Source organism: Cherax quadricarinatus, unplaced genomic scaffold (assembly GCF_038502225.1).
Source record: "Cherax quadricarinatus isolate ZL_2023a unplaced genomic scaffold, ASM3850222v1 Contig2651, whole genome shotgun sequence".
Lineage (NCBI taxonomy): Eukaryota > Metazoa > Arthropoda > Malacostraca > Decapoda > Parastacidae > Cherax > Cherax quadricarinatus.
The window spans coordinates 14,475-37,500 of NW_027197677.1; the positions used below are offsets into that span (position 1 = coordinate 14,475).

Below are 23,026 nucleotides of genomic sequence, written 5' to 3' on the forward strand. Positions count from 1 at the left end.
ATTTGTAATATTAAATAAATTGAGCAGTTTATTGCACAATAACAAGTAAAAAAATGAGGTAGTTGGTACTAGCTAGCAAAAGATAGTTTTGGTACTTGCAAAAAAGTAATTGGAATATACACTAATTGCATACACAATAAAAAGTGACTAAAAAACAAGTAGTGGTAAACAAAATTAAATGGACAGGTAAGAACAATGAATATTATTAATTTGGAGTAAGATTTGACTTGTAATTTAAAATTATGAGCAATTAATAGCAGTAAGAAAGAAGTATAGAGTATTGGAGGTAGTTGGCATTAGCTAGTGATGAAAAATAATAAAAATAATAATGTACAATATAATAGTAACGTACACTATATGCACCACATGTATATATGTATTAAGGGCACTTATCTAATCTGTTAAAGAAATGTCAGCTTTTCTAAGGAAGGTAGAGAAATCATGTTCGTTTGAGATGGTATATTATGCCTAGGCATTATGGGCCAACTTAACATTATTGACTTACAGACTACTTAACACTAAGGAGTATATCATAGTTGTACAGTAGGATAGTAAAGAGTAAAGATTTTGATGACTTTTGTGGGTTGTTCTATGTAGCTCACAAATTACGTTACTATATAAGACAGAAATATTAATCTCAATCTTAAAATTATGAATCCTGTGATACTCCAATACTAAAACTATGTACTGTGCCAAAACAAAAGCATTCACATTGCTAAACTCACAAACTAGTATTTAGTCTCTTAGCCATAATATCAACTTACCTCATAATTTGTAATATTTTAAAATTAAGATTTAAACTAAGTTCTGCCTGAAATGCCTAGCCATGCTAGGTGTTCTAGTGGTACACTCTGTAATACCTAGCCATGCTAGGTGTTCTAGTGGTACACTCTGTAATACCTAGCCATGCTAGGTGTTCTAGTGGTACACTCTGTAATACCTAGCCATGCTAGGTGTTTTAGTGGTACACTCTGTAATACCTAGCCATGCTAGGTGTTCTAGTGGTACACTCTGTAATACCTAGCCATGCTAGGTGTTCTAGTGGTACACTCTGTAATACCTAGCCATGCTAGGTGTTCTAGTGGTACACTCTGTAATACCTAGCCATGCTAGGTGTTCTAGTGGTACACTCTGTAATACCTAGCCATGCTAGGTGTTCTAGTGGTACACTCTGTAATACCTAGCCATGCTAGGTGTTTTAGTGGTACACTCTGTAATACCTAGCCATGCTAGGTGTTCTAGTGGTACACTCTGTAATACCTAGCCATGCTAGGTGTTCTAGTGGTACACTGTGTAATACCTAGCCATGCTAGGTGTTCTAGTGGTACACTCTGTAATACCTAGCCATGCTAGGTGTTCTAGTGGTACACTCTGTAATACCTAGCCATGGTAGGTGTTCTAGTGGTACACTCTGTAATACCTAGCCATGGTAGGTGTTCTAGTGGTACACTCTGTAATACCTAGCCATGCTAGGTGTTCTAGTGGTACACTCTGTAATACCTAGCCATGGTAGGTGTTCTAGTGGTACACTCTGTAATACCTAGCCATGCTAGGTGTTCTAGTGGTACACTCTGTAATACCTAGCCATGCTAGGTGTTCTAGTGGTACACTCTGTAATACCTAGCCATGCTAGGTGTTCTAGTGGTACACTCTGTAATACCTAGCCATGCTAGGTGTTCTAGTGGTACACTCTGTAATTATTATTTTACTACATGTAAACCACACAATAACCAAATTCTGTAAACTCAGCATTGTAATCCTTATAGAGAATAAATTTTTGAATTTTGAATTTGAATTTGAACTGTAATCATGCAAAAAATGAGTAACTTCGTAAATAAACTTAAGGAGGCAAAATCAGAGCTTCTCAGTTCAAAGGATCATTATTCTGCACTGAGAATGTTTCACGGTTTTGGTAGGAAGTCGGTCACTACACTCAAGTGAGAGTGTTAGTAGTCATCTATCTGTACTCGCTTATTTGTGGTTGCAGGGGTCGATTCACAGCTCCTGGCCCCAGTGTGTCTCGCTCTGCCTGTGGCCTGGTGGCTAAAGCTCCCGCTTCACACACGGAGGGCCCGGGTTTGATTCCCGGCGGGTGGAAACATTTCGACACGTTTCCTTACACCTGTTGTCCTGTTCACCTAGCAGCAAATAGGTACCTGGGTGTTAGTCGACTGGTGTGGGTCGCATCCTGGGTGTTAGTGGACTGGTGTGGGTGGCATCCTGGGGGACAAGATTAAGGACCACAATGGAAATAAGTTAGACAGTCCTCGATGACGCACTGACTTTCTTGGGTTATCCTGGGTGGCCAACCCTCCGGGGTTAAAAATCCGAACGAAATCTTATTGTGGAAATTTATTTGGTCCAAATAGTTCCACAGCTCAGATCCAGCATGAGCGTCTGGTCGTCTGAGCCGAGCGACCCTTAAACCCTCCCAAACAAGCAAGGCATTCTCTGGTTGGCGGTTGGTAAGCTTATTTAATTTATAGATTTACTCTTCAGGGAAGGAGTAGGTAGGTTTACTGGTAATACACTAATATTAGGTTTACTAAGGCATCTGTAGATAATGATAGAGTAGACCTAAGACCTTAACATAGGTAGTAATAGGCCGATAATGTAGGCAAACATTAGGATAAGTTAGCTAGGGAGAACTGGCAGCCCTAGCTTGAATGGCGGGGCGCAGGTCACAAAGACAGAATAGCGTCCTTCTTACGATAGACTTCGACTGGACAAGACGTGCCGTGAACATCAGGCGGCGCCCCCACGTGTCTTCACATCTGAGACCTGGGGAAATCTGGTAGAGACACCTCGATGTACCGTAGATGATCTCCTCCATCAGCCCATACAGTAAGACGAGATATTCACCCTTTCCCGTAGGATCTGGCCAGTGACTTAGGAGATCGTGAGTTGAGTTAACTGAGGGCTCGGCGTGCTACAGAGAGAGTATGCCCAGTAAGTACCAGCGTCTCAGAGTCGTCTGAAGCTAGCGTCTGAGTCTGCAAAGTTATACTAGGGGATACATACCCTCTTGGATATAGGAATTTCTGAGGTGCAGGCAGGACACTAATAACGATTGAATATTGCAGGAATTAATGCTCCCGGTTGCACGTGGTTCCCAAGGGGAAGTCCAAGGGGGCTAAAGCTAGGCTTAGGAAGTTGAAGATCAGGATATATGCTGCAACACCAAGTAAGTTAGTCCTTTATACGTGCATGCAGGCGAGGTTTCTTGCAATACCAATCATTTGTGAAAAAAATCTGTCCTATAAGCCACTTGTGAGGCTGAGGTACCCATCTCAGAGCTCGGTGTCAACAGAGTTTGCCAGGGTAGGCGACTCACTTGGAGGCAGCCCAGACAAATTTTCACAAAAGTGGTCCTTCGAAAACCGGATGTGGAATAGCTAGGTTAAGCTATCATAGCTAGGCCACAGTTAGGAACCAGTTTTACAGAGTTAGGTTAAGCTATCATAGCTAGGCCACAGTTAGGTTAAGCTATCATAGCTAGGCTACAGTTAAGAACCAGTTTAACAAAGTTAGGTTAAGCTATCATAGCTAGGCCACAGGTTAAGCTATCATAGCTAGGCCACAGTTAGGAACCAGTTTAAAAAAGTTAGGTTTAAGTTAGCACACCTAGGTCAAAGTTACTCAGAGGCTAGGCCAAGCTGACTATACACAGAAGTTGTTATTTGCAGTAATTTACAGGCAGGCCAGGTAGGCTAGAGAAGCTTGTGAATTTAATTATTTACAGTGATTACAAGTAATCCAGAGTAGGAGACTTGTGTGTTAATTACTTACAGTGGATTTGCAAGGTAGCCACAGTTAGGCTAGGCTTGTGCAATATTTACAAAAGGTTATAGTAGCTAGGACAGATTTAACCTAGTTATTATTTACAGGGAGTTATAAAGCCAGGTTTAAGTTATAGCACACTAGCTAGGTTAGGATTTACCTTATCCAACCATCCACGCTAAACAGAGTAAGCTGGGCACAGTTAGGCCAAGCTGTTTACATACATTATTTATTTACTGTTTCACAAGTTGAATTGTTGAATTTGCTTGTGTTAACCAAGTGATTTTAATTTGTATACTGCCCTATTAGTGTGTGATTTTCATTGTCTTTGATTCATGTTAATGTGGGATTTGTGAATTATACCTGAGACTAGGTTAAGTCCCGTAATTATTTGCTGGCATTGTACAGTTGAGTGCTAGATTAAGCTTTCACATCGATACACATTTTGATTGGGATTTGAGAGCTAACAGTGTACATTTTTGATTCATAGTAGAGTCAATATAACAAAGGGAATTGTTAAGCTTGTTGAGAAGCCTTAAGACTCGTTCATTCTCACCTAACACCGTGACGTGCTGTGGGGTGGACTGGGTAAAGTACAATTAGTGTCACACTCCTCATTAAACTTCGACAATGGCAGATGGGGGTTCAGGAGAGTCTGGTTCAGTGCTAACAAAATTAAAACGATCAGTAGCAGCATACAAAGGGCATCTGAACAGAACGCGTAACAGGTGCAAGGCTACTTGCCAACGCAGTAATGTAGACTGCGATGATTTGCAGAACTGCTTGAAGAGTTTGGGGGAAAAGTGGGAAGCCTATGAACAAGCATTCTCAGCATATGAGCTACAGGCTATTGAGGATGAGGAATCCCAGGGAAGTCTTCAGCAGGCTATGGACGAATTCACTAAGGATGATGTAGATTGTCACCAGGAGATGAATATGTACAGAGATAAGTTAAGTACATTAAAGGCTAGTATTCCAAGGATGGTGTTGAACACCGCAGGTACCCCAAACAACCACACACCTGTCAATATGTTGCCCAAGTTGCCCCAGCTGAATTTACCAACGTTTGACGGAACCTTAACAGAGTACATTGGTTTCTGGGATCAGTTTAGAGCCCAGATAGATGACAGAAATGATTTGTCAGATGCCGTCAAGTTGCAGTATTTGCGGTCGCAACTCAAGGGTAAAGCCTTAGATCTGGTCCGGCACTACCCGATTACTGACGCTAATTACCAACATGCCAAAGACCAATTAGAAGACATGTTTGGCAACACTGAGGAGATAAAGGTAGCTATACTTTATCGGTTGTTGGATCTAGAGGCTTGCCGACATGACCGTCAAAGTCTAGAGAAGTTCCGTATTGAGATTATGAGCTTGACCAATAGTTTCAGAGATCTGCATGGTGAGAATGATTCAAAATGGGTCCTTAGCCAGGTGATTCAGAGGAAACTGGCTAGCACGACAGTGCATGAGTTACACTTAAAATATCGGACGAATAGGTTCACGATAAGCCAAATTATTGAAGGGTTAGGGGATCTCATATCTCACCTGAGCATAGGTCAGGGGGAGAAATTACCTACCAAGGAGAAGTCGGTCGACTTCCCCAGACATTCGAGAGATAGACCTAAACCACCTCCCACTAAAGTAGGCACGTATTATGCCCAGGGCGAACCCTCCACCCACAGGGCCAAGGGAGAAGCCACTAAAGCGGCCAGTATGAGACGGTGCGTGTTTTGTGATGAAGAACACGCTAGTTCAGGGTGTTCAAGCTTCACCACCTATAACCAAAGGGTTCAACGGCTAAGAGAGTTGAGACTTTGTTTCAAGTGTTGTGGAGAACATTTTGCCAGGGACTGTAACACCATGCTCAGGGAGTGTCGGGGCTGCCGGAAGGGAAAGCACCACAGTGCACTGTGTCCTAATGATGCCGGATTAGCACAAGTTAAGGAGAGCAAACCGCAAGAAAGGGCGGAGAGCAAGAACAAGTCAGAAGTAACGATGAGTGTGGTGAGTACGGCACCGAGAATTTGTTCTGGTGAGCAGTTTCAAGGCTCGGTGGCCTTGCCCACCATAATGGCGGTGGTCGCGAACGGGAAGAAGTCTGAAACAACCCGTTTGTTCTTCGACAGTGGGGCACAGAGATCCTTCATAGCGGAGAGTCTAGCCACTAGGTTGAAGCTGGAGACAGTTGGTAAAGTTGACATGAAGGTGGAAGGGTTTGGTGGGGAAGTCCCACGCAGGTCTTATCCAGTAGTCAATGTGACGGTCAGGTTAGCCGGGCATCGACGGGAAATTTCAGCCTTGATGGTGAAGAGGCTGCCCAATATCATTACCACTAGGGGACTGGCTGAAGCAGTCAAACGTTTGAGGGAGTTGGGTGTGAAGCTAGCAGAACCAGACATTGCTACAGACAATGTTAGTAATGTAGGCATATTGGTAGGAGGGGATTACCTAGACGAGTTCGTGTCTACGAGAAGGGTTATCAAGGAAGGTGTGGGCCTGTACAGGACTCCAGCGGGGTACATCGTAGGAGGCAGAATACCAGCTCACTTCCCTGCGACCCCGGGAAAGGAGGGCTCTGGTATTACAGCGACTGAGGCTGTACTGGTGATGCAGATTGGTGTGCACGAAGGCCTGTCAGAGGCGCAAGTTGGCATATCCGACAGTGAGCCGGTCCATAAACTATGGGACCTGGATGTAGTAGGGATTAAAGGTGACCAGCCGCCCCCCGAACACGAAGAGACGTATCGAGATTACTTGAACCATGTGCAGTTCAGGGACGGGCAGTATTGGGTGCGACTCCCATGGAAACCGGGCCACCCAACGCTGCCCACTAATTTCAAGAGGGCACGTGGTCAGTTGAATTCATTGGTGAACAGCCTGACCAGGAAGGGTCTGGTGGGGAAATATGATGATATTATTAAGGAACAGCTGGCCCTTGGGTTCATCGAGAAAGTGCCCAATGCCAGCCCTGGGGAAAACACCCATTATCTTCCACACATGGCAGTCACCAAGGAGTCGGTAACCACTCCCATCAGAGTAGTCTTCAACTGCAGCTCGCAGGCGAGTCCCCGAGAGCCATCGTTGAACGACTGTCTGCTCACAGGGCCCTCCCTGACGCAGAAATTAGCAGATGTGTTGTTGAGATTCAGGACGGAACAGTACGCCTATGCGGCAGACATTAGCAAAGCCTTCCTACGTATTGGGTTGCAGCCACAGGATAGGGACTACACAAGGTTCTTGTGGCTGGCTAACAGGGAGATGCCCAAGCAAGGGTATGATACCTATAGATTCAGGGCAGTGTTGTTTGGTGCCACTAGTTCACCATTCCTATTACAGGCTACCATAGACTACCACCTTGTGAACTGTAACAGCCCGCTTAAAGAATTACTGAAGACCCTATTTTATGTAGACAACATGCAGGGTACCACCTCAGATGAAAGGCTGTTGATGGATATTTACCGAGAGTCTAATCAGGAGATGCTCTCAGCTAACATGCCATTGAGAGAATGGGTGACAAACAATCCAACGTTGCGGGGCATGGTGGAACATGACTATACTGGCTACTCAGTGCCTGAGGTAACATCGGTGTTGGGACTAGAGTGGGAAGTCAAGGAAGACAGACTTAGGCTAAAGAGGAAGCCTGATGGGGAAGGGAAGCTGACCAGGAGGTCTTTGCTGAGCAAAGTGCAGACTGCCTTCGATCCTTTGGGTTTGTTGACACCCATCACCATTCGAGGGAGGATGCTAGTACAACAGACCTGGGAGCTGAACCTAGGTTGGGACGACCCACTGCCAGAAACAGTCTGCCAGGAGTGGGATCTGGTTAACAAAGACCTAGCGGAATTGCACGAGTTCACATTCCCCAGGTCCATCGGGTGCACCGGGCGGGATTATGACTTGCACGTCTTCTGTGATGCCTCCTCCAGGGCCTATGGGGCAGTAGCGTATTTGGTGGCCGGGGACCAAGTCAATCTGGTCACCAGTCGTGCGCGGGTGACACCCCTGAAGGATTGCTCGATCCCAAAGCTAGAGCTCACGGCGATGTTGCTGGGAGCAAGACTGGGTAAGTACGTAGAGGAGGTGTTAAGTAATCTGAGGGTGACACACACCTATGTATGGACAGACTCGGAGGTGGCCTTACAGTGGGTCCAGAATGACAGGTCTAAGCTCCCCTATGTCAGGAATCGGGTAAAGGAGATACGGGAACTACAGTCAACATCAACAATTCTGTATGTGCCTACAGATCAAAACCCAGCCGACCTGATAAGCCGAGGGGTGACACACAGAAAGTTGAGTAAAAGCGAGCTTTGGTTCAAAGGCCCAGACTGGTTACCGGCAAGGGATTGCTGGCCGGAGCAGAAATTCGTGGAGACAATCAGCAGCATAGTACATTTCGCGGGGGAACACGACACTGAATTATTTGACCCCAGGCGCTACTCCTCGTGGAGAAAACTTATAGGAGTCACGGAAATGGTATTTCGATTCGTGAGGAAGCTGCATGACAAGGTAAGCCAGGGTCGACAGTTGTCTCTAGTGGGTCCCAGAGAATATTGGATAAGGCAGTACCAAAGGGGGAGGTTTCCAGGAGTGCTGGAAGTACTTGCGACCCGGCAGCAGGTTATGGCGTCAGGACGCGTGTCCAACGATGACGACTCAGGGAACAGCAAATTGGTTCACTCATTGGGATTGTTCCTAGATCATGCGGGGCTAATAAGATGCAGGGGAAGAATACAAAACTCTGAGCTCAGCTATGGGGCCAAACATCCCGTGCTGCTGGGAAAGGAGGGATGGGCGACAGAGCTATTGATACAAGATGCCCATCAGAGGACCTTACATGGGGGGTTTGGAGATACCCTCACCTGCCTACGTCAGAATTACTGGGTACTGAAGGGTCGAGCTGCCGTCAAAAGGGTGCTAAAGAGTTGCACGGTCTGCCGGCGGTACGATGGGAGGACCCTACCCTACCCAGGTCCACCACCGCTGCCTCAGGAGCGGGTACATAGTGACAGGCCCTTTGAGACTGTAGGAATAGACTATACGGGGGCTATCACATTGAAGAACCCAGGAGACGTTAAGGAGGGCCCTCAGAAAGTATATGTCTGCCTGTTTACCTGTGCCACTACTCGAGCGGTGCATTTGGAGTTGGCAGAAGATATGACGACAGAGACTTTCGTGAAGTTGTTCAGGAGGTTTACTGCCAGATTCTCGTGCCCGCGATTGATTATCTCGGACAATGGCACAAGCTTTAGGGCGGCCGATAAAGTTTTCAGGAATCTTAGGGACAACGGAGAAGTACGAGAACACCTGAAGAGAATAGAGTGCGAGTGGAGGTTCATAGCTCCCAGGGCACCCTGGCAAGGGGGATTCTATGAACGCATGGTGGGCACAGTCAAAAGGTGCATTCGGAAGGTCTTGCACGGCAGGAGGGTGAGCTGTGATGAACTGAGGACAGTGTTAGTTGAGATAGAGGCAAGAGTTAATAACAGGCCTCTGACCTACGTACAAAATGGGATTGACGAGCAAGAAGCTCTCACCCCCAATCACATGCTGTTTGGAAGAAGGATTGAGCCCTTCCCCGCAATTTTGAGTCAGTCTTCCAAGGAGCTGGATTATTATGGGCCAGATGGTCCCCCCATCAATGAAGAACTGCACAGGAGTCACAACAGACTGGTGAACATCCTGGACAAATGGAACCAGGTGTGGCGCAGGGATTACTTGACAACCTTGCGGGAACATTTCTATGGTGCCGACCCCGAGGCGAATAAGATGATGCTAAGTGAAGGGGACCTGGTGCTGGTAGAATCCGAGGCGCCGAGGGCATACTGGCCTCTTGGCCTGGTAGTGTCAACCCACCCAGACAAGGCTGGGCGGTTGAGAATGGTGAAAGTGAGAATGAACGGTGTCGAGACTATAAGACCCATCAACAGGCTTTTGCCTCTCGAGGTCCACACGGTGGGACCGGGACATGAGAAATCAGACCAGAGGTTGAGTGAGCTGAGCGGCCGGTCGACCCGTCGAACGGCGCTCGAGTCCAGGGCCCACTGGGGGGGCCTGCGGGAGGCAGACTTGATCTAGACTTAGCGCCTACCTTCGCCGGCGGGAGGATGTGGAAATTTATTTGGTCCAAATAGTTCCACAGCTCAGATCCAGCATGAGCGTCTGGTCGTCTGAGCCGAGCGACCCTTAAACCCTCCCAAACAAGCAAGGCATTCTCTGGTTGGCGGTTGGTAAGCTTATTTAATTTATAGATTTACTCTTCAGGGAAGGAGTAGGTAGGTTTACTGGTAATACACTAATATTAGGTTTACTAAGGCATCTGTAGATAATGATAGAGTAGACCTAAGACCTTAACATAGGTAGTAATAGGCCGATAATGTAGGCAAACATTAGGATAAGTTAGCTAGGGAGAACTGGCAGCCCTAGCTTGAATGGCGGGGCGCAGGTCACAAAGACAGAATAGCGTCCTTCTTACGATAGACTTCGACTGGACAAGACGTGCCGTGAACATCAGGCGGCGCCCCCACGTGTCTTCACATCTGAGACCTGGGGAAATCTGGTAGAGACACCTCGATGTACCGTAGATGATCTCCTCCATCAGCCCATACAGTAAGACGAGATATTCACCCTTTCCCGTAGGATCTGGCCAGTGACTTAGGAGATCGTGAGTTGAGTTAACTGAGGGCTCGGCGTGCTACAGAGAGAGTATGCCCAGTAAGTACCAGCGTCTCAGAGTCGTCTGAAGCTAGCGTCTGAGTCTGCAAAGTTATACTAGGGGATACATACCCTCTTGGATATAGGAATTTCTGAGGTGCAGGCAGGACACTAATAACGATTGAATATTGCAGGAATTAATGCTCCCGGTTGCACGTGGTTCCCAAGGGGAAGTCCAAGGGGGCTAAAGCTAGGCTTAGGAAGTTGAAGATCAGGATATATGCTGCAACACCAAGTAAGTTAGTCCTTTATACGTGCATGCAGGCGAGGTTTCTTGCAATACCAATCATTTGTGAAAAAAATCTGTCCTATAAGCCACTTGTGAGGCTGAGGTACCCATCTCAGAGCTCGGTGTCAACAGAGTTTGCCAGGGTAGGCGACTCACTTGGAGGCAGCCCAGACAAATTTTCACACTTATCTTATCTATCTGTACTCGCTTATTTGTGGTTGCAGGGGTCGATTCACAGCTCCTGGCCCCAGTGTGTCTCGCTCTGATGGGAGTTAGTCAAGCAACAACAACCTGACCCTCACTCGTCCCTGATTCAATATGTAAAGGAACTGCTATTTTTTCCCACTGCTGGTCAAAGTCTGATGGACTGTATTTTTATTAACTCTAATGTAATGAAGAAATCAGTTATGCAGGTGAAAAGTTTTGTCGATAAACACCCAAGTGTAACACAAGTGTCTTATTGATCCACCCAAATTCCCCAAGACACAGCTGGAGGAGAGGCAGTGTGACCTCTAACCCCAGTCATGAGGACAGACTGTATTATCAATACAGGAAGTGTTGACATTTATCCACATTAAATATACGTGAGGTTATTATTGTGGTCATGGAGGGTGTCATGATAATTGTCTCTCTACTCTCTTTATCTCTTCTCCTTCTCTCTTCCCTGCTTCATCCCAATGCTCTGCATAACCAGGGACTTTCTATTTAGTATAACACTGATGTCAGCTATGGTCTATATAAGTTGTATCATGTACCACTTTTTGAAATACAGATTATTATTATTTAATAATGTGGCTGTCTACTAACACTTATCCCGTAAACGGTCCAAGCAGATCTACGTTCAAATGTGTAGTGCTCCAAAAGTAGATCTATGTTTTTTTTTACAGATTTTCAAATATAACAAAAAAAAAGTAGATCAACGTTTTTTTACACATTTTCAAATGTAAAAAAAACAAAAAGAAGATCTACTTTTTTTACATACTTTCAAATGTTGAAAAAACGTATATATACGTTTGGACCGTTTACGGGTTAAATTAGGAGGGTAGTAGCTTCAGCTATAGTATAAGTCCAGTGTAAAATACCAGAAAACACTTGGAGGCAAAGTGTGCAAAGTCAACATGAGATGACAATAGATACGACTGCAGGATTAATGTCTGCAGAATAACTCATTATGAGTGTGGCCAAATATACACATGTGAATTATTCATTACCACTTTGGCTTGTTTAGCTGTCAGAATTTTGTGGCCCAGTTCCTGGACCCATTGTGTGCCTCTGTAATGTTGAGGTACAGTCCCTGGACCCATTGTGTCTCTGAAATGTTGAGATACAGTGGCCCGTGGCATGGCCGCAAAACTCTCGCTTCACACACTGAGTGCCCAGATTCGATTCCCAGCAAGTGCTGAAACATTGGGCATTTCCATGCACCTGTTGTCCATTTTCACCCATAAGCAAAATTGGGTACCTGGGTGTTAGTCGACTGGTGTGGTTCACATCCTGGGACAAAATTGACCTAAGCTGCCCGAAATGCTCAGCATAAGTGGCTCTCTATATAGTAGTATGTCACTGATGTCAACTAAGGTCTGTATACCTTGTACATGTACTTATAGAAATAATAATTATGTGCCTCTAAGCTTTTGACTATTACCCACAGGATGAATATGGGGTGCATAATATATTGGTATAAACCTTGGTAATAAATACCGACAAGTTGGTTTAGAAAGACACGTAAGCAAACACTATAACATATTTATTAGAAAATGTTTCGGTCCTGGGACCTTGATCACTTCTAACATACAGACGTAGAAAGACATTATATATATAGTGCGTCACATCTCACGCTCCGCCTATATATATAATGTCTTTCTACCTCTGTATGTTAGAAGTGATCAAGGTCCCAGGACCAAAACGTTTTCTAATAAATATGTTATAGTGTTTGCTTACGTGTCTTTCTAAACCAGCATAATATATTAAACTAAATTACAGGAAGGGACATTAATTATGGGCTCAGCTGTAGACATGCCTCTTAAATCAAGTGTTTTTTTCTCCAGGAAATACTTACAATGGAGATCCGACTGCATTCTCAACATAGAAGGTGACAGAGTCTGCAACGAAGGGTCGTAATCGTTGCACAATGTTGACTGTAGTGTTGACAATTGTTGCACTGCTGCTATATGCTGTGGCACTGTGGGGGAAAAATACTCACATCTCATACATATCATTACTGCAATGTTTGTGAGGATGTGCTAAGCCAGCAAGAGTCATACAGCGCCTGGCGAGTGTGAGATATTCACTACTACTATCTAAGGTATCTTTACGGGTGATCCCATAGCCTGGCTGGCAAAGCTCTAACCTCACACACGGAGGGCCCGGGTTCAATTCCCGGTGGGGTAGAAACATTTCAACGCTTTTCCTTACACCTGTTGTCCTGTTCACCTAGCAGCAAATAGGTACCTGGGTGTTAGTGGACTGGTGTAGGTGGCATCCTGGGGGACAAGATTGACGACCCCAATGGAAATAAGACAGACAGTCCTCAATGACGGACTGACTTTCTTGGGTTATTCTGGGTGGCTAACCCTCCTGGGTTAAAAATCCGAACGAAATCTTGAGCCATACAGCAACTGGTAAATGTGACATAATATGTACTACTATTATCGAAGCTACATATCATGTAATTGAAAGATCCACACAAACATGGAGAAGTACTCACCTATATGTGGTTGCAAGAGTCGAGTCCCAGCTCCTGGCCTTATCAGCTAATCCCACACGAATATATGTGAAATAACTCTCAGGTGTGGGGGATGGAGACACATATCTCAGTGTAATTACACACCTGTCTCATTTAGGAAGCCTGTTCCCATAATATTACCCAAATGCTCTACATATGTCTAGTTGAAACACCTGCATGATACACACCTGTAACTGTAATTACACACCTGTAACTGTAATTGCTGTGGCCTGTCATGTTGGTCATAAGTGGATCCTCGTAGGTGTAGGTGAGGCTGTAGGAGGAGACGTAGTTGCTGGCATCAGCACTACTGATGTAGATGCCATTGATGATTACTTTCTGAGAGAAGGATATCTGTTGGGAGGTTGATGGAAATATATTATTATTCAAATTCAAATTCAAAGTTTATTCTCTATAAGGATTACAATGCTGAGTTTACAGAATTTGGTTATTGTGTGGTTTACATGTAGTAAAATAATAATTACAGAGTGTGCCACTAGAACACCTAGCATGGCTAGGCATTTCGGGCAGACTTAGTTTAATTCTTAATTTTAAAATATTACAAATTATGAGGCAAGTTGATATTATGGCTAAGTGACTAAATACTAGTTTGTGAGTTTAGCAATGTGAATGCTTTTGTTTTGGCACAGTACATAGTTTCAGTATTGGAGTATCACAGGATTCATTATTTTAAGATTGAGATTAATATTTCTGTTTATGGTCAAATGGGTCGGTGAGTGTAAGTGTGAACCACCAGGTGGTATTCGTGTATTTAGTTGACGGGGTGTATCAGGGAGATAAGATGTTTTTTAGTGGTAGTTTTGAAGGTGATGAATGTGTCTGCAGTTCTAGAGTTCTCAGGTAGGGTGTTCCAGATTTTAGGGCCTTTGACATACATTGAATTTTTGTAAAGGTTTAGTTGGACACGGGGAATGTCGTAGAGATGTTTGTGTCTGGTGTTGTGCCTGTGGGTTCTGTCACAACTATCAAGAAAGCGTTTTAGGTCAAGGTTGATATTGGAATTTAAGGTCCTGTAGATGTAGATTGCACAGTAGTAAGTGTGGATGTACTGAACAGGGAGTAAGTTTAGATCTATGAAGAGTGGGGGGGTGTTGCCAGGGATGGGATTTAGTGATTATTCTTACTGCGGCTTTTTGTTGGGTTATTATTGGCTTTAGGTGTGTTGCTGCAGTTGATCCCCAAGCACAGATAGCATAGGTGAGGTATGGATAAATAAGTGAGTGGTATAGTGTGAGAAGGGCAGTTTGCGGCACGTAGTATCGTATCTTGGAGAGGATCCCAACCATTTTGGATACTTTTTTGGTTATGTGTTGGATATGGGTGCTGAAATTCAGGTTGTTGTCAAGGTATAGGCCTAGGAATTTGCCCTCATTATCTCTGGTAATTAGAGTGTTGTCGATCTTAATGTTAATTTGTGCATCTCCTGCTCTGCTACCAAACATAATATAGTAGGTTTTGTCAGTGTTAAGCGTAAGTTTATTGGCTGTCATCCATGTCGATATTTTGATCAGCTCCTCGTTAACAATGGTGTTGAGGGTGGCAAGATTAGGGTGAGAGATGACATAAGTCGTGTCGTCAGCAAAGAGAATGGGTTTCAGGTGTTGGGATATGTTTGGAAGATCATTGATGTAAATGAGGAAGAGCAGGGGACCAAGGACACTTCCCTGCGGAACTCCAGTATCAAGTGGCTGTGTTGTTGATGCTGTGTCTTTAATGGTGACATACTGATACCTATTAGTAAGTTAAGATTTGAAATAAGCAAGCGCATGGCCTCTTATACCATAATGGTCAAGTTTGTGGAGTAGGATGTCATGGTCTACTGTGTCAAAAGCTTTTCTTAGGTCAATAAAAATTCCTAGTGGATATTCCTTATTTTCCAATGCTGTGTAAAGCAGATCTAGCATTTTTATGATTGCATCATTAGTGCTTTTATTTTTCCTGAATCCAAATTGGCAGGGGTTGAGTATGTTTTGTGCCATTATAAATGAATACAGTCTCCTGTGCACGAGTTTCTCAAAGATTTTGGATAGAAATGGTAAGTTTGATATTGGCCTATAGTTGTTTAAGTCTGTAGGGTCACCACCTTTATGTATTGGTGTAACCCTTGCTGTCTTGAGTAGTTTCGGGAAGGTGCTAGTTTCTAGTGACTTGTTAAAAAGTAATGAAATAGCATGCGAAAGGACATGTGCCGCTCGCTTGTACAGTAATGGTGGGACATGAGACAGATTCCCCGAGTTATTTTTAAGTGACTTTATAATCTCGGTGACTTCCGTGGGCTCAGTTGGTGCAAGATAGAAGGAATTTGGGAAATTCCCATCTAGGTAGTCCCCGGCATGGGCATTGGTATGTGGGATTTTATTGGCGAGATTAGATCCTATGTTTGAGAAGAAGTCGTTTATGTTGTTAGCTGTGTCAGTGGGATGTAGTGGTGTTTCATTAGGTTTAGTTAGGACAATATTCTTGTTTTTTTTTTCAGTTTGTGGGTCCCTAGAATCTGAGAGTGTTTTCCAGGTCTTTTTTATATCTCCTCTAGTGTCTGTGAATCTACTGGGGTAGTATAGTTGTTTGGCTTTCTTTATTACTTTGGTGAGGACTGGTGAATAGTGTTTAAGAGTATCTTTGTGTATTAAGCCCTGTCTATATTGCTTTTCATATTGGTGTTTCTTATCAGTGGATTTCAGAATGGTGCTGGTTAGCCATGGGCAACCAAGCCATTTGTTTGTGATCTGTTTCGTTTTTATAGGACAATGTTTGTTGAATAGTCTAAGTAATTTGTTAAGAAAAATGTCTGTCCAGTCATCAATACCATTGGCCTTGGAGAATTCTGTAGGCCAGTCAACAGTCTCTAGGTCAGCTGTGAACTTCCTTATTGAGGCCTCGTCATGGAGTCTAAATGAGACTTTGTTGTATTCAAGTGGTGGTTTACTAATGTTTGTCAGGAGGAAGGTAGGGTAGTGGTCTGTAGTGCTATCTGTGATTATCCCTGATTTAAGGGGGGCTAGTATATTGGTCCATATGTGGTCTATTATGGTTGAACTTGTCTCAGTGAGCCTGGTTGAAGTCTCCAGCTAAGAGAAGGTGGTGCTTGTTCATTTGTCTGTTTGTTATTAGTGACTTTACCTTCTCACTGAAGTTTGGGATGTTTGTGTGGGGTATCCGGTATATGGCACTGATTGTTATAGGCGTCTTGAGGTTTTTTACAGTAAAATTAGCAATAATGTATTCCCCATATTCATCACTAAAGCAAGTGGTGCTAAGACAAGATAATTGGTTAGAGTAATAGATTGCAATACCACCCCCAACTTGGTTTGTTCTGCTATCTGTGATTATCCCTGATTTAAGGGGGGCTAGTATATTGGTCCATATGTGGTCTATTATGGTTGCACTTGTCTCAGTGAGCCTGGTTGGTTTAGTTATTGTTGGTATGAGAAGTGTGTTGTTCATATTGTTGATGAAATCAGTTACAGGCTGATCATCTAGTAAGCCAAGGTTGATGTTGAAGTCTCCAGCTAAGAGAAGTTGGTGCTTATTCATTGATGTAGGGGAAGCTGATGTAGAGGATATTGATGTAAGGGAAGTTGATGTAGAGGATATTGATGTAAGGGAAGTTGATGTAGAGGATATTGATGTAAGGGAAGTTGATGTAGAGGATATTGATGTAAGGGAAGCTGATGTAGAGGATATTGATGTAAGGGAAGCTGATGTAGAGGATATTGATGGAAGGGAAGCTGATGTAGAGGATATTGATGTAAGGGAAGTTGATGTAGAGGATATTGATGTAAGGGAAGTTGATGTAGAGGATATTGATGTAAGGGAAGCTGATGTAGAGGATATTGATGTAAGGGAAGCTGATGTAGAGGATATTGATGTAGAGGATATTGATGTAGAGCATATTGATGTAGAGGATATTGATGTAGAGGAAATTGATGTAGAGGATATTGATGTAAGGGAAGCTGATGTAGAGGATATTGATGTAGAGGATATTGATGTAGAGGATATTGATGTAGAGGATATTGATGTAGAGGATATTGATGTAGAGGATATTGATGTAGAGGATATTGATGTAAGGGAAGCTGATGTAGAGGATATTGATGTAAAGGATATTGATGTAGAGGATATTGATGTAGAGGATATTGATGTAGAGGATATTGATGTAGAGGATATTGATGTAGAGGATATTGATGTAGAGGATATTGATGTAGAGGATATTGATGTAGAGGATATTGATGTAGAGGATATTGATGTAGAGGATATTGATGTAAGGGAAGCTGATGTAGAGGATATTGATGTAAGGGAAGTTGATGTAGAGGATATTGATGTAAGGGAAGTTGATGTAGAGGATATTGATGTAAGGGAAGTTGATGTAGAGGATATTGATGTAAGGGAAGTTGATGTAGAGGATATTGATGTAAGGGAAGTTGATGTAGAGGATATTGATGTAAGGGAAGTTGATGTAGAGGATATTGATGTAAGGGAAGTTGATGTAGAGGATATTGGTGTAGAGGATATTGATGTAAGGGAAGTTGATGTAGAGGATATTGATGTAAGGGAAGTTGATGTAGAGGATATTGATGTAAGGGAAGTTGATGTAGAGGATATTGATGTAAGGGAAGTTGATGTAGAGGATATTGATGTAAGGGAAGTTGATGTAGAGGATATTGATGTAAGGGAAGTTGATGTAGAGGATATTGATGTAAGGGAAGTTGATGTAGAGGATATTGATGTAAGGGAAGTTGATGTAGAGGATATTGATGTAAGGGAAGCTGATGTAGAGGATATTGATGTAAGGGAAGTTGATGTAGAGGATATTGATGTAAGGGAAGCTGATGTAGAGGATATTGATGTAAGGGAAGCTGATGTAGAGGATATTGATGGAAGGGAAGCTGATGTAGAGGATATTGATGTAAGGGAAGTTGATGTAGAGGATATTGATGTAAGGGAAGTTGATGTAGAGGATATTGATGTAAGGGAAGTTGATGTAGAGGATACTGACATAAGGGAAGTTGATGTAGAGGATATTGATGTCAAGAACACTGATGTCAAGAACACTGATGTCAAGAACATTGATGTCAAGAACACTGATGTCAAGAACACTGATGTCAAGAACACTGATGTCAAGAACACTGATGTCAAGAACATTGATGTCAAGAACACTGATGTCAAGAACACTGATGTCAAGAACATTGATGTCAAGAACATTGATGTCAAGAACACTGATGTCAAGAACACTGATGTCAAGAACACTGATGTCAAGAACACTGATGTCAAGAACATTGATGTCAAGAACACTGATGTCAAGAACACTGATGTCAAGAACACTGATGTCAAGAACACTGATGTCAAGAACATTGATGTCAAGAACACTGATGTCAAGAACACTGATGTCAAGAACACTGATGTCAAGAACACTGATGTCAAGAACATTGATGTCAAGAACACTGATGTCAAGAACACTGATGTCAAGAACATTGATGTCAAGAACATTGATGTCAAGAACATTGATGTCAAGAACACTGATGTCAAGAACACTGATGTCAAGAACACTGATGTCAAGAACACTGATGTCAAGAACACTGATGTCAAGAACAATGATGTCAAGAACACTGATGTCAAGAACACTGATGTCAAGAACACTGATGTCAAGAACATTGATGTCAAGAACACTGATGTCAAGAACACTGATGTCAAGAACATTGATGTCAAAAACATTGATGTCAAGAACATTGATGTCAAGAACACTGATGTCAAGAACACTGATGTCAAGAACACTGATGTCAAGAACACTGATGTCAAGAACACTGATGTCAAGAACATTGATGTCAAGAACACTGATGTCAAGAACACTGATGTCAAGAACATTGATGTCAAGAACACTGATGTCAAGAACACTGATGTCAAGAACATTGATGTCAAGAACACTGATGTCAAGAACACTGATGTCAAGAACACTGATGTCAAGAACACTGATGTCAAGAACACTGATGTCAAGAACACTGATGTCAAGAACATTGATGTCAAGAACACTGATGTCAAGAACACTGATGTCAAGAACATTGATGTCAAGAACACTGATGTCAAGAACACTGATGTCAAGAACACTGATGTCAAGAACACTGATGTCAAAACACTGATGTCAAGAACACTGATGTCAAGAAAATTGATGTCAAAAACACTGATGTCAAGAAAACTGATGTCAAGAACACTGATGTCAAGAAAATTGATGTCAAAAACACTGATGTCAAAACACTGATGTCAAGAACACTGATGTCAAGAAAATTGATGTCAAAAACACTGTCAAGAAAACTGATGTCAAGAACACTGATGTCAAGAACACTGTCAAAAACACTGATGTCAAGAACACTGATGTCAAGAACATTGATGTCAAGAACACTGATGTCAAGAACATTGATGTCAAGAAAATTGATGTCAAGAACACTGATATCAAGAACATTGATGTCAAGAAAACTGATGTCAAGAACACTGATGTCAAGAACATTGATGTTAAAAAAACTGATGTCAAGAACACTGATGTCAAGAACATTGATGTCAATAACACTGATGTCAAGAACATTGATGGCAAGAAAACTGATGTCAAGAACACTGATGTCAAGAACACTGATGTCAAAAATACTGATGTCAAGAGCACTGATGTCAAGAAAACTGATGTCAAGAACATTGATGTCAAAAACATTGATGTCAAGAACATTGATGTCAAAAACATTGATGTCAAGAACATTGATGTCAAAAACACTGATGTCAAGAACATTGATGTCAAGAAAACTGATGTCAAGAACACTGATGTCAAGAACATTGACGTCCTATTGATCAATCTACCAGTACTGTTAACACACACCTGAACCATCTTAGTAGCAACACCAGCTGTGACAGGTGTGACGTATGGTGACAGCTGGTTTAGTGTTGTTACAGTGTCAGGACTGACACCATCTGAGGCCAGAGTGACGTAGCCAGCTGCACCATGAACCACACTACCATTACATATCTCACGACCTGTGGGTAAACCCATTGACACACGTTAAACCATATTAAACAATATTAAAAACCAATTATAACCCATTTTCATATATTAAACACCTTTCACACACACACACACACACACACACACACACACACACACACACACACACACACACACACACAACACACAAGACACACAACACACACACAACACACACACAACACACACACAACACACACACAACACACACACACAACACACACACACAACACACACACACAACACACACACACAACACACACAACACACACACAACACACACACAACACACACAACACACACACAACACACGGGGTCCCGAAACATGGAGAGCCAAGATGTTGGACGTGGTGCTGGAAAACTTCATGCACCAACATGTTAAGGACACTACCAGAGTGAGAGGGGAGGATGAACCAGCAAGATTGGACTTTGTGTTCACCCTGGGCAGTTCAGACATTGAGGACATCACATATGAGAGTCCCCTAGGAGCTAGCGACCACGTGGTTCTGTGCGTTGAATATATAGTAGAGCTGCAAGTGGAGAGAATAACAGGAGTTGAATGGGAAAAGCCTGACTATAAAAGAGGGGACTACATAGGGTTGAAGAACTTCCTGCGGGAGGTCCAGTGGGACAGAGAACTGGCAGGAAAGCCAGTAAATGAAATGATGGAATATGTAACAACAAAATGCAAGGAGGCAGTGGAAAGGTTTATTCCCAAGGGCAACAGTAACAACGGGAAGACCAGAACGAGCCCCTGGTTTACCCGACGGTGTAAGGAGGCAAAAACAAAGTGCAATAGAGAATGGAAAAATTACAGAAGGCAGAGACACGAAAATAGCGAGATTAGTCACAGAGCCAGGAACGAGTATGCACAGGTAAGGAGGGAGGCCCAGCGACAGTATGAAAATGACATAGCATCGAGAATCAAGACTGACCCGAAACTGTTGTATAGCCACATCAGGAGGAAGACAACAGTCAAAGACCAGGTGATCAGATTGAGGACAGAAGGTGGAGAACTCACAAGAAATGAGGAGCTAAACAGGAGATTTAAGGAAGTTTTTACAGTAGAGACAGGAAGGGATGTGGGAAGACAGCACAGAAGGGAACATCAAGAGGGAATATACCAACAAGTGTTGGATGACATACGAACAACTGAGGAGGAGGTGCAGAAGCTGCTAAGTGACCTTGATACCTCAAAGGCGATGGGACCAGACATCTCCCCATGGGTCCTTAGAGAAGGAGCAGAGATGCTGTGTGTGCCTCTAACCACAATCTTCAACACATCCCTTGAAACTGGGCAACTACCTGAGAAATGGAAGACAGCTAATGTAGTCCCCATATTTAAGAAAGGAAACAGAAACGAGGCACTAAACTACAGACCTGTGTCTCTGACATGTATTGTGTGCAAAGTCATGGAGAAGATTATCAGGAGGAGAGTGGTCGAACACCTGGAAAGGAACAATATTATAAATGAAAACCAGCATGGGTTCATGGAAGGCAAATCTTGTATCACAAACCTCCTGGAGTTTTATGACAAGGTAACAGAAGTAAGACACGAGAGAGAGGGGTGGGATGATTGCATCTTCCTAGACTGCAGGAAGGCCTTTGACACAGTTCCCCACAAGAGATTAGTGCAGAAGCTGGAGGATCAGGCACATATAACAGGGAGGGCACTGCAATGGATCAGGGAATACCTGACAGGGAGGCAGCAATGAGTCATGGTACGTGAAGAGGTATCACAGTGGGCGCCTGTGACAAGCGGGGTCCCACAGGGGTCAGTTCTCGGACCAATGCTATTTTTGATATATGCAAACGACATGATGGAAGGAATAGACTCTGAAGTGTCCCTATTCGCAGATGATGTGAAGCTGATGAGAAGAATTAAATCGGATGAGGATGAGGCAGGACTGCAAAGAGACCTGGACAGGCTGGACATGTGGTCCAGAAACTGGCTTCTCAAATTCAATCCTGCCAAATGTAAAGTCATGAAGATTGGGGAGGGGCAAAGAAGACCACAGACAGAGTATAGGCTAGGTGGACAAAGACTACAGACCTCACTCAGGGAGAAAGACCTTGGGGTGACCATAACACCGAGCACATCACCGGAGGCACACATCAACCAAATAACTGCTGCAGCATACGGGCGCCTGGCAAACCTGAGAATAGCGTTCCGATACCTTAATAAGGAATCGTTCAAGACACTGTACACTGTGTATGTTAGGCCCATACTGGAGTATGCAGCATCAGTCTGGAACCCACACCTGGTCAAGCACGTCAAGAAGTTAGAGAAAGTACAAAGGTTTGCAACAAGGCTAGTCCCAGAGCTCAGGGGAATGTCGTACGAGGAAAGGTTAAGGGAAATCGGACTGACGACACTGGAGGACAGAAGGGTCAGGGGAGACATGATAACGACATACAAGATACTGCGGGGAACAGACAAGGTGGACAGAGATAGGATGTTCCAGAGAGGGGACACAGAAACAAGGGGTCACAACTGGAAGCTGAAGACTCAGACGAGTCACAGGGACGTTAGGAAGTATTT

General features: G+C 43.5%; 1 protein-coding gene across 1 annotated transcript in view; it reads right to left on the reverse strand.

Moving 5' to 3' along the window:
• The window catches only part of LOC138851897 (uncharacterized), a gene marked incomplete at its 3' end in the record, with an annotated part of 41,878 nt that overhangs the window by 10,119 nt on the left and 8,733 nt on the right, over positions 1-23,026 (reverse strand). Inside the window, exons 3-5 of the mRNA XM_070081418.1 lie at positions 20,323-20,477; positions 13,657-13,802; positions 12,783-12,905 (exon numbers count right to left, since the gene is read on the reverse strand). Of these exons, the coding sequence (XP_069937519.1) occupies positions 12,783-12,905; positions 13,657-13,802; positions 20,323-20,477 (424 nt within the window). The remainder of the gene's footprint in view (positions 1-12,782; positions 12,906-13,656; positions 13,803-20,322; positions 20,478-23,026) is intronic.